Source organism: Vigna unguiculata, chromosome 9 (genome assembly GCF_004118075.2).
Source record: "Vigna unguiculata cultivar IT97K-499-35 chromosome 9, ASM411807v1, whole genome shotgun sequence".
NCBI lineage: Eukaryota > Viridiplantae > Streptophyta > Magnoliopsida > Fabales > Fabaceae > Vigna > Vigna unguiculata.
This window is the reverse complement of record NC_040287.1, coordinates 27,567,649-27,585,833: the sequence shown is the minus strand read 5'-3', so window position 1 is coordinate 27,585,833 and position 18,185 is coordinate 27,567,649. Positions and strand designations below refer to the sequence as shown.

At 30.9% G+C, this 18,185-nt stretch overlaps 2 protein-coding genes across 2 annotated transcripts; both read right to left on the bottom strand.

Annotated features, from left to right (window-relative positions):
* Positions 1-13,111: 13,111 nt before the first annotated feature.
* Positions 13,112-14,004, bottom strand: LOC114164788 (cell wall / vacuolar inhibitor of fructosidase 2). Its single transcript, XM_028049551.1, has one exon. The coding sequence runs from the start codon at positions 13,876-13,878 to the stop codon at positions 13,264-13,266; it is 615 nt and encodes a 204-aa protein (XP_027905352.1). The 5' UTR covers positions 13,879-14,004; the 3' UTR covers positions 13,112-13,263.
* A 595-nt stretch (positions 14,005-14,599) lies between these two features.
* LOC114164787 (alcohol dehydrogenase) lies at positions 14,600-17,605 on the bottom strand. Its single transcript, XM_028049550.1, has 10 exons — positions 17,472-17,605; positions 17,089-17,225; positions 16,957-17,003; positions 16,533-16,858; positions 16,367-16,449; positions 16,201-16,276; positions 15,902-15,963; positions 15,724-15,819; positions 15,433-15,594; positions 14,600-14,967 (listed from the first exon to the last, which is right to left on the bottom strand). Exons 1-10 carry the CDS (start codon positions 17,509-17,511, stop codon positions 14,851-14,853), a joined length of 1,146 nt encoding a protein of 381 aa, XP_027905351.1. The 5' UTR covers positions 17,512-17,605; the 3' UTR covers positions 14,600-14,850.
* Positions 17,606-18,185: the final 580 nt, after the last annotated feature.

Genomic DNA, 18,185 nt, shown 5'->3' with positions numbered 1-18,185 from the left:
TAAGAACGTATTAGATAACAAGTGACGAAGACGGTCTCTTGATCGTTATATAGATGATAAAATGTCATCGGGGAGCATCACCATATAGTTATCAAAAATATGTTTTTTTTCTTTCTAGAGCTTGATGTGTGGACACCAAGTGTCATATGCATAGTAACCAAGTAAATACGTTACCAAGTAAATACGTGTGGTTAAAAGTAAGTAACAAGTTCGATAGGGGCTAAACCAAGCATCTATGTAAAAAAATTAATAATAAATAAATAAATAATACTGTCGGTGGCTATGAGGTTCGTAGACAAGGAAGATCATAACACTTTTCCTCTTCTCCAACTTCCCCAATAACTACAGAGAAATTGATAAGCAGAAAATCTTTCAAAGGTGGAGAAGTGTAGTGGAGGGAATTTTTTTTCACAGATAGCACAATTCCCTTTTTTAATTACCATGTGTATAACAACCATATAATATTTACACAGAAAGCATGTTTTGTAAAACAGGTTAGAATTAGGTTTCCAAAGACCTGAATTCTGATCTTGGTTGATTTTTTTTTTCTTTCTCAAGTGGAATTTGATTTTAATGGGATTGAATTCTGATCTTGGTTGATTGTTTTTTTTTTTCTTTCCCAGGTTGAATTTGATTTCTGGGGACTAAATTCTGAACTGTTTTTTTTTTTCATTTTTTTTAAAAGTGGAAAAATTAGATATGAAAAAAATATTTTAATAATAGATTTAGTATTATCTATTAAATTATATTAGGTATTATTTGGAAATATGAAAGTAAATTTATTTTAAAGTTTATTTTTTAATTTGTGTAGTATTATTTTTTTAATATATATTTGGAAATAAAATTGTATGAATTATAATAAAAGTAACAAAAGTAAAAATAATTATGGTATAAATATTGAAATTTTAGTTTCTTTTTTTTAATTTTTGATAATTTTTAAAAAATGTATATTAAAAGGTTACAAAAATTAATTTGATTTGTTTACTTTGTTTTTTTTATATATGGTAAGAATTTTTGTTGTAGTAATTTGTAATGTAGAAATGTTTTTTTAAAACAAATAAATTCTAAAATATGGATTGATTAAAAAATTCTTAAACAATATTGTTTTGAGAATGAAATTGATGAATATTGACTATTTATTAAACAAAGGTACAAAAGCAAAAATTTAGCATTATATTGAAAACAATTGTAATAAAAAAATTAAGGTTAAATTATTCTTTTGGTCCCTCTATTTGTCATGAAATTTCATTATGGTCCTCAAGTTTTTCGCTGTCTCAATTATTTCTCATTTTCTTAAAAATGACTCAATTTGGTCCTCATTGTTAACTTTGACCAAACGGTGTTAAAGTCAATGTCACGTGTCAATTTCTGGTTTTTTTGACTTTTTTTTTAATTTGTTTAAATTTTGTTTAAATTTTTAATTTTTTTAATTTTTTTTTTGACACATGTCACTTCACAATTGTGCCACGTGTCAAAGTGACTCAATTTGGTCCCTATATTTGTTTTTAGTTTCAATTTAGTCCTAGTTTTTGTAAAAATGAAGCAATATTGTCCTTCCTTAAATTGTTACTAAATTTACTTTTTTATAAATTTTATGGTGATATTCTTACTAAAATTAATGTTTTTATTAAATATTTCTATAAATATTTTAAATTAACTTTAAATTCTATACAAAACATTAGACTTTGATTTTGTTTTGAACTTGAAATTTAGTTCCTAAACTTATGTGTGACAAGTTATTTGATTTTTAATTTTTACTAAGTTTGTATAATATGATACACTTGATGCCTTTATATATGATGACAAAATTGTTAACTTTTTAAATTAAGTTTGGGGTTTAACTTTGTTTAATAATAAAACTAAAAAAAACTTATTTAAAAATATTTCTACAAATATTTAATAAAAACGTCAATTTTATTAAGAATATCATCATAAGTTGTATACAAAGATTAAATTGAGTCTCAATCTAAGGAGGACAATATTGCTTCATTTTTACAAAAATTGGGACTAAATTGAAACTAAAAACAAATATAGGGACCAAATTGAGTCACTTTGACATGTGGCACAACTGTGAAGTGACACGTGTCAAAAATAAAAAAATAATTAAAAATTAAAAAAAAATAAAAAAAAATATTAAAAAAATATTTAAAAAATATTTAAAAAATATTAAAAAAATTCAAAAAAACCATAAATTGACACGTGGCGTTGACTTAATACCGTCTGGTCAAAATTAACGGTGAGGACCAAATTGAGTCATTTTTAAGAAAATGAGGACCAAATTGAGACAACGAAAAACTTGAGGACCAAAATGAAATTTCATGACAAATAGAGGGACTAAAAGAGTAATTTAACCAAAAATTAAAAAAGAAATATCGAAGTAAAAAAAATGGTATAAGTATATTTAATAGAGTATAATTATGTCAAAGAAGTAAAAAAGAAACCATTGCAAATTTGTAAAAAATAATTAAAAAAAGAAGAAAATTACTAAAATAATTAAAAATCATTGCATTATACTATTTTTAATTTTTTTTTGTTTTGTTTTTGGTTTAGGTAAAATAAGTAATTGTGACATGGGTACACTGAAAGGTAATAATAAAATATGTACCATTAAATTGAATGAAGGCTAAATTGATTGAATACAATTAAAGCTACAACATAAACTTAATGGTTAGATGTAGTTCATCTAAGTCCAAGGTTGTTAGGACAATGATTTCTTGTGTGTCCCTCTGTTCTATAGTAGGAACACTTTCGTGATTGTCGTCATTCCCTAATGTCAATCTCAGTCCTAATTCTACCTGATTTAGGATAACCCCTCTCGCTCCCTTTTGTGGCAGGATGAGGCCAAATTTGTGGCCCTTGGTATGATGATCAATATTCTTCATGTCTTAACTCGTCAAACAAATTATTAGATACTTTCATGACGACATCTAGCCTATAATAGGACTAATGTACATGATGAAGTCGTGATGTGCATGTTTGCAAGCTGCTATGACATAAGAACATGGTAGATGGATTTTTTGAAACTTTCCACAATCGCACCACCTTTCATCTAATCTAACTACAAATTTTGCTGCAAGACGTACTTCTCTCGAATTCACCATCTCCTCTTCTCTGAATCTTGTGGTATTTCTATCAAATTTAACGACTTGATGCGTGTTTGACTTGGAGTCCACATCTTGTAGGAACTTGGTCGCATATTTAGAGTACACATGACCAGCACTCACCATTGTAGTTATTTGCTTTCGTGAAGTAGGTGTTGCACTTGGTGTACGTGGCCAATTTATTGCTTCAGGACAAAATATATTGCTTTAGCCAGATTTGTTGTTAAGTGACCACACCTTCTTCCTTGATCGTATGCAAGACACCACTTCTCCCTTGGAATTTGGTCAACCATTTTTGTTGCTTCTAGATTGTCTTCCCTAATGATGTTGTAGTAGTAGTTGCAGCGTGGCTTGGTCATTGCGTACGCTACAAATACAATCTTAAAAATAAATTAGTTAGTAATAATGGGGGTGAATAATTAACAACACAAAATACGAAAAAAAAACAAATATTTACATGTAATGACTTACCCATGTTGATGAGGTTCTTTAGGACGCGGAAGGAAGCATTGTGTCGTCTTATTGTCACTCCATTCCTGAACCACATCCAAGTATTGTTCTAGTAATAGAGGAGGCAAGGTTTGGTGGTGTGGGTAAATTGAGACATTTAAAGGTTGATCATGGTGTAGTTAGTACCTTGGTAGAAAGGTGAAGGCTTGAAACACACATTTTTCATTTGCTAACTGGAGAATGCACCATAACCTTGCAAGATGTGTCACTCCATTTAGGGCTTCGTGTTGATGGACCCCCGATCATTGGACCAACTATGTTAGATTGGGATGAGATGTGTGATACCTTATTAGGTATAACACCAATTAAGGGGGAATCTATTATGAGTTCTATGGTTAAACTAAAATGGTTGAGGGAAAATTTTTGCATATAGATGAAAATTCCAATATTGAGGTCATTTATGCACAAGCCAGAGCTTATGTATAAGGATTGATTGGAGGGGTTTAAATGTCCGATAAGACTAAGAATAAAGTACTTTTAATGTACTTGAACTATTTGAGTAATCTTCGAAGAACCAAGAGATATAGTTGGGGCTCTGCTTGTTTGGTTGTCTTGTATAGGGAGATGTGCAGAGCAACAAATCGACGTGCGAAGACTATGGGTGGATGTGCTTCGTTGTTACAATCATGGGTATGGTTTCGGATGCCTTTATTGCACCCATTTCAAGAGTACGACCAACTTTTCTGCTAGTTTGCCAATAGAGCGGTGGTCGAGTACTACAATACGAGAATGTCCCCCACAATGATTTAGTCAAATATCGCATAAGGATAGACCACGTACAGCACAACCAAGTAACATTTTAAATTTGTTTAGCGAATTTGAAAAGCTAAATAAGTGACTAACTTTTAGAATTATTGATGTAGTTTATTTAGGTTCCTTATAAGGGTTTGGACTCTATAATTGACGTTGAAGCATATCGGGACCAAACAATATGGACGTCATGCACAATTTTAATTTGTTTTGCCATTGTTGAATGGCACCAGTCGGACAGAGTGAAATTATAATTTTGGCTATCACAAGACATCCCTAAACAACCCAACACCTTTGATCATCTACATAAATTAGACATGAGGGGGAGACAAGATGAGAACTGGGTTACTAGACATGCACAATGGATATAGGTATGGAAGAATCAGCGCGATCTAATGTTAATTTGTCCACACATCGGAGTACATGTCCTGGTATATAGAAAACTCATGTTTATTTTTATCGGTTCCACAAATGTTAAATGATCCTAGAATGCATCGTGCGTCCACATCTACACATGTCCTTCCTATTGAACCATATGTGAGTAGGCATGACTTAAACACTCCACCTCCATAAGCAGGTTTAGAGGGAAAAACACATTATGTTTCTTCATTCTCAGAACTAGGCATGTCAACTATGTTTGCAACTTATGCTGAAACACCACCTTCTGCACGAGTGTGGTACGATCCAAATTCCTAAAATCCAAATTTCTCTAAAGGTATTGGTTAGCCTCAACAAGACTCATTTTATTATGTCCATAATCCATATGTAGAAGTGTCATTTTCTACTGCACATGATGGTCATGAAGCTGTAGAGGTTTAAGAACCACAACCTTTACACTAAGAACAATCTAGACCTGAAGATAGAAGGAGGAACCCCACTAGAAACAAGCATCAACCATGGTGTGGGTATGAGGATTAAATGGAGAACAATGTAGTTTAATGTTTTATTACATGTGAATTAGGCAGTATTTTTTTTGGATTAAATATGTTTTTGGTCTTTCAACTTTTAGTGAAAATTGGAATTAGTTCCTCTTGAAAACCTTGAACTAATTTAGTCTCCCATCTTTAGAAATGTATGGATTTAATCCTTTAAACCAAATTTTTTAAATTTATTTGACGGTTCAAACGCGTTTCTCAACTAATATTGAAGAGAAAATATGTCAAACAGTGTAAACAAACTAAAATACTATAATGAAATGTGTTTGAAACGTCAAATAAACTTAATAAAATTTAGTTAAAAGGACTAAATCCACGCATTTATAGAATTGAGGGAATAAATTGGTTCAAGATTTTCAAGAGTGACTAATTCCAATTTTCACTTAAAGTTGAAGGACCAATAACATATTGAACCTTTTTTTTTTTTTTGTAAGAACCGCTTTTTAGCACAATTTCGAAGATGGGTAATGGTAAAACTTAATCATTCTAAATGTTTCATTGGCTATAAACATGACAAAAATTAACTTTACCAACATTTTTTAACAAAACCTAAGCGAGTTAAATGATCTTAATGACCATGTTAAAACTAAAAAATAAAGCCAAAAAGAAACAAAGTTGTCACACTTCTTAACCTTCATGAAGTTAACATAAAAAGATATTGTTGTCGTAGGGACCATCATTGAGTGTCACAGATATCCCATTTGGTTATGGGCTATACTTTATATCAAACGCTACTGTGACGATGTCAACCCCCCACAATTTCACTTTTGATGAGCTTCTACATAAAATAATGCAAAGAATACATTGTGAGACCCATTGTGTAGTAACTCATATTGACTACCTTCGTCCCTTAAGGGTACTTAACAACCAAGTTATCCATGACACGACTGAAATCAAAATAGATAGTGATGTTGCACAAATGATATGATCAAGCGTAGAAAGAAGTTCAACGTTTGGACCTGTTTATGGCACGTCCCGACACTTGGTAATATATTGAATTGTTCATCCAAACAACATATATATGTCTACCTAATGGAGATGAAATGAGGCAAGAACTAAATCTTTGGTTCAATACAGATCCATGTTGTGTGAAATTTAAAAGTCCATTCCATCAGTACTAGTTTAAATAATTTTATTTTTAATTATGTCAATTAGGGTACTTGTAATGATTTTCATTAAATAAATATATTTTTTGTTTAATTATACTTTATAAATTTCAATTAAAAAACACATATATTAAATATATATTTCAAGTTACAAGAAAACTAATTAATTTCAACCAATTTTTTAATCGTTTATTTTTTTTGCATATTTAAAAAAAATAAATTTTAAGTTTATATTTAAAGTTAATAGCTACTATTTTATTTCACAATATAACTATCAATTTTACATTATTTATTTGTGTCCAAACAAAAGCACTTTATCAATTAAATTCTTAAAGAATAAATTTTAACTTCCACTTACTTATTTTATTTTAAATATTTAATAAACATAAAAAAATAAATAGTATAACACCACCTTAAACATTATACAATAATTATTTTTACTTTTGTTACCACTATTATAATTCATAAAAAAAAATTCCCAAATTGCTATTATCAAAAAATAATACTCAATAAATTCAAAAAAAAAAAAGATTTACTTTCATATTTTCAATTAACACCTAAAATAACTTAATATACAATACTACATTTATTATTAAAATAATTTTTTCAAATCTAATTCTTCCAATTTTTTTAAAAACGAAAAAGAAAAAAACTCAATTCAGAATTCAATTCCCTAAGAACCGAATTCCAACTAGGAAAGCAAAAAAAAAAAATGGACCAACCAAAATCATGCTATCTGTGTAAATATTATACATAGTGTGCTACGGGGTAATTAAAGAAGGGAACAATGTTATTTGTAAAAAAAATTGTGGCGGAGGTCTTTATTGCAAGAAGGCTAAACAAGGGGGAGAAGATATAGGTTTGTTTGGTTCGCTAATGTCCAGAATGTAAAGAAACTAGAAAAAGAATTGGACACTATAAGAATAGACGCTATGAAGCTACATGTGAATAGCCTGCGATATTGGAGGTCTGATCAAAAGCATATACAACAGGACACTACAAAGGCAGTGCAATGGTAGTGAAGAAACCATCGCCTAAGGTATACTGGAGAAAGAAAACTAACCAGTGTACTTATGCACAAGTTATCAAAGCAACAAACAAAAATACAAGTGTGAATGATGGATGGGAAAGAATCTAATTTGAAGCAAAGGAGTACGATAAAAGGTGGTTGAATGAAAGCTTTATTGGAAGGCTAATAGATAACATAAAAGCATATTCATCAATGAAGAATGGAAATTGTAAGAATTAGATATCTTGGGAATAATATGGTATTGTTGTCAAGGAAAAAAAAGAGAAGACATTGGCAAGATAGTAATTCCCTGTCCAAAAGGGAAGTCCCTAGAAATAAGATAGTATGTGTTAGATGCAGACTACTACCACTATCCTTATGGACTAAATAGTGTCTTAGGAAAGTAATAGGTACGCTAGGCTTAATGGTATCAAACAATATCAATTGACCAAGATACATTATCATGGGGAAAGATCGGAATTTGCGACCTAAGAGCATATTTACCAGGGACAATTGTGCAACCCGTAACAATCTGTCCCTTAACAATTGCCCATCGGGAATCGAACTCATAACCTTGGCTCTCATACCAATTGTTAAGATTGAGCACTTACCATTAGGTCAAAAGTTATATCCATTAGTTAGGGTGCAACTTTTTTTACTTAAGAGCATAACAACCCAAGCGCCACTTTCGATTATGACTCAACCCATTTGACCTCCTCTACCATAGGATAATTGATGTCACATGCAACATTTTGTATCTGAGAATAGCTCATTAATTGGTTCCATGGACAAATGTTGTTCACAATCAAAATGCTTGAAGAAGGATACAAGGGAAGAAGCCATCAATTTTCCATGGTTTGAAGAATTGACAATACAATCTCCGACAAATGTTGAAGACCATTAATCACGACGAAAGACGGACGAGAACGCGTTAGATGTGGAAAGCAAATTCAAGCAAGGGGAAGGGTGCGAAAATCGTAGGAATTAATGTTGATCAAATGCAAGAAGTCAATAAACAAAAGACAAATTTAATACGTCTATAGTGCACAAGACAATGTTGGAAAAAGCAAAGCACAAATTTGGGGATGAGTCATACCACAAATAATGGTAAACGCCTCAACCATGACTATAAGGATACAAGAATATTGAACTTCACCCTGAGAAGACACAAGTTGATGTTTATTTAGGCTAAAGAAGATGTAAAGTCCTAGTTTATGATTCTTTTATAAATATTAGAATAGATATTTTGGGCCTTATATAATGGGTCAAGTAGTATAAGATTTTGTTTAGATCTTGTATTTAGGATATAAGGACTTGGGTCTAGTAGTTTAGTTTGGGCCTAAAAGAAGATAAGCCTAGTTTTGGACCAACATACGTGCACCTAAAATTAGAGTTTCTTAAATCATGTTTATTACATGTTTTCTAATTATTTAGGTTAAAATACTCCCTTGGTCCATGTTTTTGTTGAAAAATCTCAAATAGGTCCTAAGATTTTTTTTAGTCTCAATTAGGTCCATATTTTTGAAAATGTGTAACAATTAGGCCCATTCCGTTAGTACAGAGTTAACGGTGTTAAAGATGTGCCACGTGTCAACTCCACATTTTTTTGAATTTTTTTTATATTTTTTGAATTTTTTTAATTTTTTGAATTTTTTGAATTTTTTTTAATTTTTTTTTTTGAAAATTATTTATGTCACGTGTCAAGTCAGTAAGGTGACACATGTCAAATCATTGTCTAAATCTCAATTTGGTCCATATATTTGTTATTTTTATTACATTTCAATCCATTTTTTAAAAAAAATTTAAATATATTTATTTTAACTTTTTTACAAAATTGTTTAAAAATTTTATATTTAAATTTATAAAATTGTTAATTTTAAACCAACTCTATCATTTGTATATAAATTATTTAAAACAATTTTGTAACAAGTTAAAATAAATATTTTAAAATTTTAAAACAAAATATAAAATAAACTTAATATTATTAAAATGTTTAATAAAAATATCATTATTAAATTTATATAAAAGTTAAATTTGATCTCAATTAGGAGAGGATGAAATTGAAAATTAAAAAAAATGGACTGAAATGTAATTAAAATAACAAATATATGGACCAAATTGAGATTCAAACAATGACTTGACACATGTCACCTTACTAACTTGACACGTGGCACAATATTGACGTGACACGTGACATGAATAATTTTCAAAAAAAAATTCAAAAAATTCAAAAAAAAAATTAAAAAAAATAAATAAAAAAATTCAAAAAAATGTGGAGCTGACACGTAACACATCTTTAACACCGTTAACTCTATGCTAACGGAATGGACCTAATTGTTACACATTTTTAAAAATATGGACCTAATTGAGACTAAAAAAAATCTTAGGACCTATTTGAGATTTTTCAAAAAAAAAACATGGACCAAGAGAGTATTTTAACCAATTATTTATTACATGTTTATTATCCGTTTCACTTTGAGTCAGTGAATCTTACATCATTGTTCTATCAAATGTAGTGCAAGGACAAATAATTGACGAGGTAAAAAACATTGTCCTTCCTAATTGTTGTAATTATTTCTAATTATTAGATCTTTTCTAGAAAATAAAATAAAAAATTGGGGGAAACATTTTCAAGATAGCTACCTATGAGTAATATATAAAAATGGCTTAAAATAAGAAATTGACAGATTGATGTAAAATTTTACAATCAAATTTCAGTGCACACAAATTATCTTTACCCAATAAAGAGGCATTAAATCAAAAGCAACCAACTGCATCATCCTGATATTTAACCAAAATTTCCTTTAAATGTTAAACTTAAAAATGTTTAAAGGAAATTACTATAACAAATTACTGTCTTGTGTAAACATGTTAACTACCATCCACAGAGAACAAAAATTCCAAATTACAGGAGTTGTTGGTGTTGATGACGTAGGTATATTGAAGTCTACTTTTGTTATGCATGATAAAGGCAACAAACTTTTAGCATACTATTTAACAATGTTTATTGATTGAGGATGTCACTAACAATCATGTTAGAGGGACTAATTACTATGTACAACTTTAAAGACTGTTTTGCATGTTTTAAAAACCTAGTTGACAATCTATCACACTTTCATAAATCAATTCCATGGTTTTCTTAACATATCATTCTAAGCATAGGTAAAAGACAAATTGAGCTAAAATAAATAAATTCAATTTTTAATAAATATTTCAATCAACTTTGTTTAAGATATTTAGATTCTTTATAAGGAGAATAGAGGACAAATGATATCTATTGTGATACAGTAACTTTGAAACAATGATTAAACCTTTTTCATAATTTCTTTAGTTGACTATGACCTATATGCACACAATGATCTCTCAAATAATTCATACACTTTCATTAGTGGGAGATGAATTATTTGAACAATCCTTATCCACCTTTTTGGCAGCACTAAATAGCTGTACCCAAACAAATGAACAAACGCTAGCATGCAAAATTAACACAATGGCTTTATCTATTATAAATAGTAAATAAAAGTTGAGGCATGGATTTTTTATATGTTACCAAAATTTTTTAACTTTTATCAATTTTACAGATAACTAAATTTTATATATTTTAACTCTTTAGTTGAATGTGTTCTTTTAGCATTCCTTTTAACAGTGCTATAATCAACAACTTCAACAACTCCTAACTTTATTTAATAGCCTTTACTTTGTCACCATTATTACAATAAAACATATTAACTTTTAAATAACTTAAAAAACCAGAATTTAGTACGTTTATATTATTACTTTTAAAGCGTTAAATCATAATTAAAATATGTATGGCTTTTAAGATAATAACTACAAAAACTAAAGAATTTAACATATATAGCAATTAGTGATGAAATAATAACACTTTTTATATTATTGATACATATACTATTTCCTCTAAAAATATATGAAAATAAAAGTTTCAAGAAGATTAATAGAAATCATGTGTAATTGAAGAAGGTCTTCTAAAGGTTGTGATTAGGGATGGCAAAAATATTCTTGTCGGTGGGTATCCGCGGATAAAATCTGTGATAGATATTTGGTATCTGCAGATAGCGGATAGCGAATATTTTAATATCTGCTTATAACGAGTCAGGTGTACGTATTATATTATCCGTACCCGCAGATATCCATTACCCATAAAAAATTAAAATTAAAATTAAATTTATGTTTTATTAAGATAAATTTAATTAAAATTAAAATTAAATTTATGTTTTATTAAGATAAATTTAATTAAAATTAAAATTAAATTTATATTTATATTTTTATTAAATTTAATTTAATTTAAATTTAAATCTAATTTAATTTCTATTTAATTTTACATTTTTTGTAGTTTTATTTAAATTTAATTTTAAATATTTATAAAATATTTTTTTTTATATTTGCGGGTATTTGCGGATTTTAAAATACTTGCCAATATTTTTTAAACGAGTACCCGTGCAGGTAACAGAGTGGATAACATGTGATTTTTTTTGTTACAGGTCAGGTTGTGGGTAGACACTATCCAAATTCGATCCGATATATTGTCATCCCTGATTGTAATGCCTCTTTTATACTGTCAATATTTCCGGACACTGAAGTTGAAGTTTACAACATTTATTTATTTCTCTAATTCAATGGTAATCACCAAGTGTTAGATATGAATTAAATTCCTATACCCTTTTCTATTATTTAAATTTTATTATAGTATTTTTAGAGTACAATGATGTTTGGTCAAGTAATTAATACATAAAACCATACTGAAGACATCAGTTTCGAGTACAAACATTCATACTTTTTTTTTTTAAATCTGTCACGTACTTCTATTAAAATATGTACAATTTATAATAGGGTTTAGATGTAAATATATGTATAAAAGACAATATTAATTTAGGACTTTTTTTAAGTCAACTAGAATGAATGAAACATATTAGAAATAGTGTGAGATCCTTTATTTCTTTTTGAAAATGATATTCTAACATTAAAGTCAAAGAAAAAAGTTTTGTGCTTTCTGGTTATTTAAATTATTTATTCATTGATGTTGTAATTAAACTTTATTTAATTTCACTTGAGTCTCAATTTCTTTTTATCACAAAAACATATCAAACAATCCACTAACTCTGATGTTCTTTTAATTGAGATCCAAAGGACACTGCTATTAATTTTGCATGAGTGTGTGAGAAGTGAGATATGTATTATAACTCATGTTGATTATATAATTATTGCATGTAAAGTTTTCAATTTTCTATATTTCGTTTTAAAAACGGATTGAGAAAAAAGTTTATTACCTTACCTAGTACAAGAAAGCCAAAAATAATCAGATGAGGACAATATAAATAGATTTCATATGGTGTAACTTCTAACTTTTATCTTTTATTGTGTCTTGTGTACATCAACTGTCAAATCTTCAACATACACAACCGGAATTTGATTTGAAAGAACTTGAGATTCTGATTGCATATTCCATTTTCAAGTATGGAAAAAAGTTATTTTGACTAAATATATGCGGATACTGTTTTACTCTTATCAAGATATACATATGTAAATAAAATATATGATGCTGATAATTTGTATATAAAATTTATAAAATATTATTTTGTTTGTAAACATGTGTGCATTGCAACTGTTTTGATACTAAAAGAATGTTAAACTTTACTTTCTCAAATTTTGTTGATCCATAAATAAATACGTTAAGATGGTTAGTTAAATTCAAATAAAACTAGTCCTTTTATGTCTAATTATATATTATACCAAGAACATAACAAGATACGAAGTTGACAAACTTAACAACAGAGATATAATATAACTAAGATGGTTTGCAGAAGAAAGTGGAAGGTAGAGTGAAATGTATAAACCTACCAATCAAGATTATCTATAATCCCCATTGCCACATCACAGATATGCTTCAAACCATCTTCTCTGCGAGCAAGATCTAGAGGATAACTCAAAGCAGGGTACCGTTTGAAAGCATTGTGACAAGCATTTGGGTAATCTTTGGCAGCAGTTATGTGCATGTAAGCATAGTCATAAGCCTCATTCACCAAATCCTGCACTGAAGCTTGGAGAGCATCACCAGCATATGTGTACTTATCTGCACACTCCTTGATGACCCTTTTCAAGGTTGTGTTGTTGGAGGGACTAAGCAACTTGGAGGACAAGTAGGAAGAAGTGGAGGTGGCATTGCTCATTCCAATTCCGATCATAATCACTGCTAGGCCCTTAGGATCTGCGTTTGGACTACTTGGATCCGATTTCAGGGAAGAGAAGCATAGATTATAGAACTTGGTGTTCTTGCAAGTTCTCTTGATCAAAGTGGCATCTCCATTCACACAAGCATGTTGATGAGGGTATGCCAGAAAGAGGAGAAACAGGAGGAAGAAGATCTTAGAAGCCATTATAGAGTAAGGGAGAGTGTTGGTATCTTGAGATTTTTCTGAGGGGGAGGGGTGAAAAGAGAGAAGACAATTCATATATAGAAAAGTGGGGCAATAAAGTCAAGAAGTAGAGTTATATGATTCCTTTCTTCTTAAGATCTTATTTAGATCTGCTTTGTCTTGTGTTTTCATGATTACATGTATACTTTACTTTAATCTTTGGGTTTGTAAGGGTGAGGGTATTTGAAATTATCACAATATTTTATATATTGAACATAACAGATGTACACGGTTTGATCCAGTGTCACGTGATAAGCCCTGTTCATGAAAGAATCTCTTTTACTATGAAATAATTTTCTGCTTTTAAGTATAGTTTTTTGGGGGATAGTCTTAAGTTGTCAAAAAGAGTTGGTTTTTTCTTCTTGTATTTACTATACTCTTGATAGATTCAAGGCTTTATTTGGAAGGTAGAAAGTATGCTACTCATAATGTTATTGTTGTCTGCTAGCAAACATTTCATAGCCTAGAGTCACGGGTCATAAACCAACAAGAATTTAGACTCTAAAACCAATATAAGCATGGTCTGAAATGTTCCTGCTTTGGCAATTCATAGTGGATTGGCCACTGCAGAAGCTTTAGCTTCCAATTATTGGGTTCCTTTTACAGAAGTAAAAAGTAACAAAACTTTTATGCTTAGTGACTCCACTTTATTGAAAGTTAAATTTCCAATCCTGCATTATTATTAGCATAGAAAGCTGTAATAAACTCATACTAGGTAACATTAAGATTCAAGAGATTTTTAATACACTGTTCCAACTTAAGATTAGCAACTTCAATCCCACTCAACTGTAATGTATAAAATATGTACTTGTCCAAAAATACAGCAATACATGAGTAGTTTGTTTTATTCTGTACAAACACGATATTTACATGAGTACTGAACTTCCCCATGAAATTTAAAGCAAACTTATGAAGACTGTTTCGTTACAATGACCACAGATAAATACATGCTCAATTATAATATATTTATTTGTTTTCCAACATTCAAAGTAGTTGTTTGAATAAATTCTATGCAGTCATTCGGATTATGCAACGCAGGCCCTCCCCTTTGAGCATATATTCAAAGGCTTTGTTGATTTCAGAGAAAGGTACTTCATGGGTGATAAATTTCTCCAGTTCAAGTTCCTGTCACATTTGAAACAATAAAGACGAAAAGAAGTAAGTTTCTGAGTCAGGAGCAGTTGCGAAAGGTTGACATGAAGTATCAGAAGAAAAAGGAAAGGAAGTTTCCCTGAAAAGCTATGAGAAGAGGTTGACAATACATATTTTTGATTGTATAAATCCAACAACAGTGCTATTTAGTCAACGAAATCTACTTTTCACACAGAAGTTGTTCTACACTAGCTATTTTGCCAGCATGTTTTGACTAAAGAAACTCTCATATGTAGTCATCAACCACAATGACAATGTATGAAGAAAAAGTTGAAAAATACCGAGATTGTTCAGGTGACAATGTGACATGTAACGTGTTCACATCATTAAGATGGTTTCCAACCACATGAATCTCAACTAATGTGTGGATGCATGTAAAATACGAGTCACTAGTTCCAAATTCAAACAGTGATCTTATTGATGATGTAACTCACTGACCTTTTTCATGTACATCTCGACCACTGATGGGAGGTCAGAACGTGGTTTATAGTTGCCAAAGAAAGTACCCTTGAGAGTCTTTTCGTTTAGGACATTAATTGGATGAGTTCTGAAAGCATCATCTTTGTTTGGCACACCAACAAGTACAGCTACACCCCATCCCTAAGGAGTTACACAGAGGAAGTCAGAATGAGAATGTAGGACTTAGCATTTGAAGACATCCATTGATATACACTGCAGTTAAAAGAATGGAAAAATCAAATGAATTGAGAAGAATTTGAGGAACATTACATCGTGCACACATTCAAATGCCGAGATCATAGCATTGATACTTCCGGTACACTCAACACTTCGGTCCACTCCCCCGTCAGTCATTTCAACAAGCACCTGAAATGCATTAAAGAGATTCTAGTAAGTGTAAAGGATGTGTATAGTTTCATGACTGGTCAGTTAATAGTAGGTGACAAACCTCTTGAACTGGCTTGTCATAATCTTTTGGATTCACAAACTCAGTAACACCAAACTTCTTAGCTGTAGACAAGAACAAGCACATTCAGAACAGAATCAATGAGAGTTATTTGAACTTGTTGATGTATCAGGGTCCTCAATAGCAAGCTGATTAGGGTGTTTCTGAACATGTTGGGAGAAATAGATAAACCATATATTTAACAAATTCTTATTAAAAGTGAGTCTATATCAAGCTTATCAGAATAAGCTAAAAGGAGATTTAGAAATATGATAAGCATCTTTTCAAACTATTTCACTCACCTTCAGCAAATCTCTTGGAATTCAAGTCAACCCCAATTATCCTGGAAGCACCAGCAAGTCTAGCTCCCTCGGCAGCCTACAGAAAATGTAAAACCAAAAACAGTTACTAAGCAGCGATAGATGCATCAAAGTTTCCTCTTTTTGGGGAAGAGGCAAGGCAACTCACAGCAAGTCCCACAGCTCCCAATCCAAATATAGCTACTGATGAACCTTTTCTTGGTTTTGCAACATTCAATGTAGCACCAAGACCTTCAATGACAAAACCAGTGATATAGTTAATTAAAAGAGAAAGTCTAGAAATGACTAAAAGAGCAGAATGTAGTTATTCCAACCTGTTGAGATTCCACAACTCAGAACACAAACTTTGTCTAGTGGGGCAGTGGGGTTGATCTTGGCAACACAGCCAACATGGACTACAGTGTATTCACTGAAAGTGGAGGTTCCAACAAAGTGGTATATTGGTTCTCCATTGATTGAAAACCTTGACTTGCCATCATTCAGCATCACTCCACGGTCAGTGTTAATCCTTAGGAGGTCACACATGTTACTTTCCTCTGATTTGCAGTGATCACACTCCTTGCACTCCCCTGTGAACACTGGAAGCACATGATCACCAGGCTTCAGATCAGTCACCCCTTCACCAACACTTTCCACGATTCTGAAAGCAAAAAAAGAAAAGAAGGTTTAAAACACAAGATCAAATTTGAGATTAAGAAAGATGCTGTTGTTTTTCAAATGGAAATGGTGCTTGCATACCCTCCTGCTTCGTGACCAAAAATTCGTGGAAACAGAGGTGTCTGTCCCTGTAAAACATATCTAACACTTTCAGCATATGTTCAGTTATACTTAGAATATCACTATTGTTTACAAATTAGAACCATTGATTACCTTGGCTTCCCAGAAGTAGACATCAGTGTGGCAGAGTGAGGTGAACAAGATCTTCAGACGAACTTCATTAGCCTGTGGTGGAGCTACCTCAACTTCCTCTATCACCAGAGGCTTTCCGGCTTCCCATGCCACCGCAGCTGCAATGCAGCATTTTTAATCAATTCATGCATGATCAAGGTTATAAGTTGAAGTCACATCACTTTTTTTTAGGGTTGAGTAGCCTTTTAAAGTAATTTCTTGTACTACTTAATCACTAAAAGTTACAAAAAAGGGTCATATTATGAGTGTTATGAAGATGCAGATAAGACCAATGCATGCAACGCAATTGAAGAAAGTTGATAGTTGCAACAGGTAGAGTTGTATATATGCAACAAAATAAATACCTTTACACTTTATGACCTTTCCAGCAGTAGTTGAAACCATTTTCTTTGCTTTTAAACTCCTTGATTGACTTTTTGATTAGTAATGACTTACACAGAACACACAAATACTCTTCTTTTTCAATGTGCAGAAACGGGTTGGTTTCTGTGGAATATATATAGTGCAGCAATGAAGAAGAATTATCATATACTAGGTTTAAAATTATCAAAACCATGGAATCCACTGGTTTTGGTTCCCTTGGTCTTTCTTTCTAATTCTACGGTCTGGTTTGTTGTAGTTGAACTGTATGTGTAATATAATAACAAACCAATTTGCAGATATTGTACAACTTGTGAAACTTCAATTCTAGAGGTTTAAATTGGATAGGAATTGAACAAGTCAACCAGGTGGGGGCTTAAAAGAATATATATAACATAACATTAGACCCAACTTGTAAGCTTGCTAGTTACAAGTTATAGTTGACTTTACTTTGTGAAATACACAAAACCAATACCACACTAGAATTGGTGATACCACTAATCACAAGATCACTATTTGAAATTGCCTTCAAATGCTCAATTCCTTTCATGGTACGTCAGTGAAAGTTTTGTTGCACTGACTTTAACTCTTCTCTCAGAAAACAGTGTCAGAAAAGAAGTGCGTGAACAGCACATAGATGTAAATGATAAATGAACACCGACATTAGCAACAAGTTACTTTGTATTTTATTCTTACTT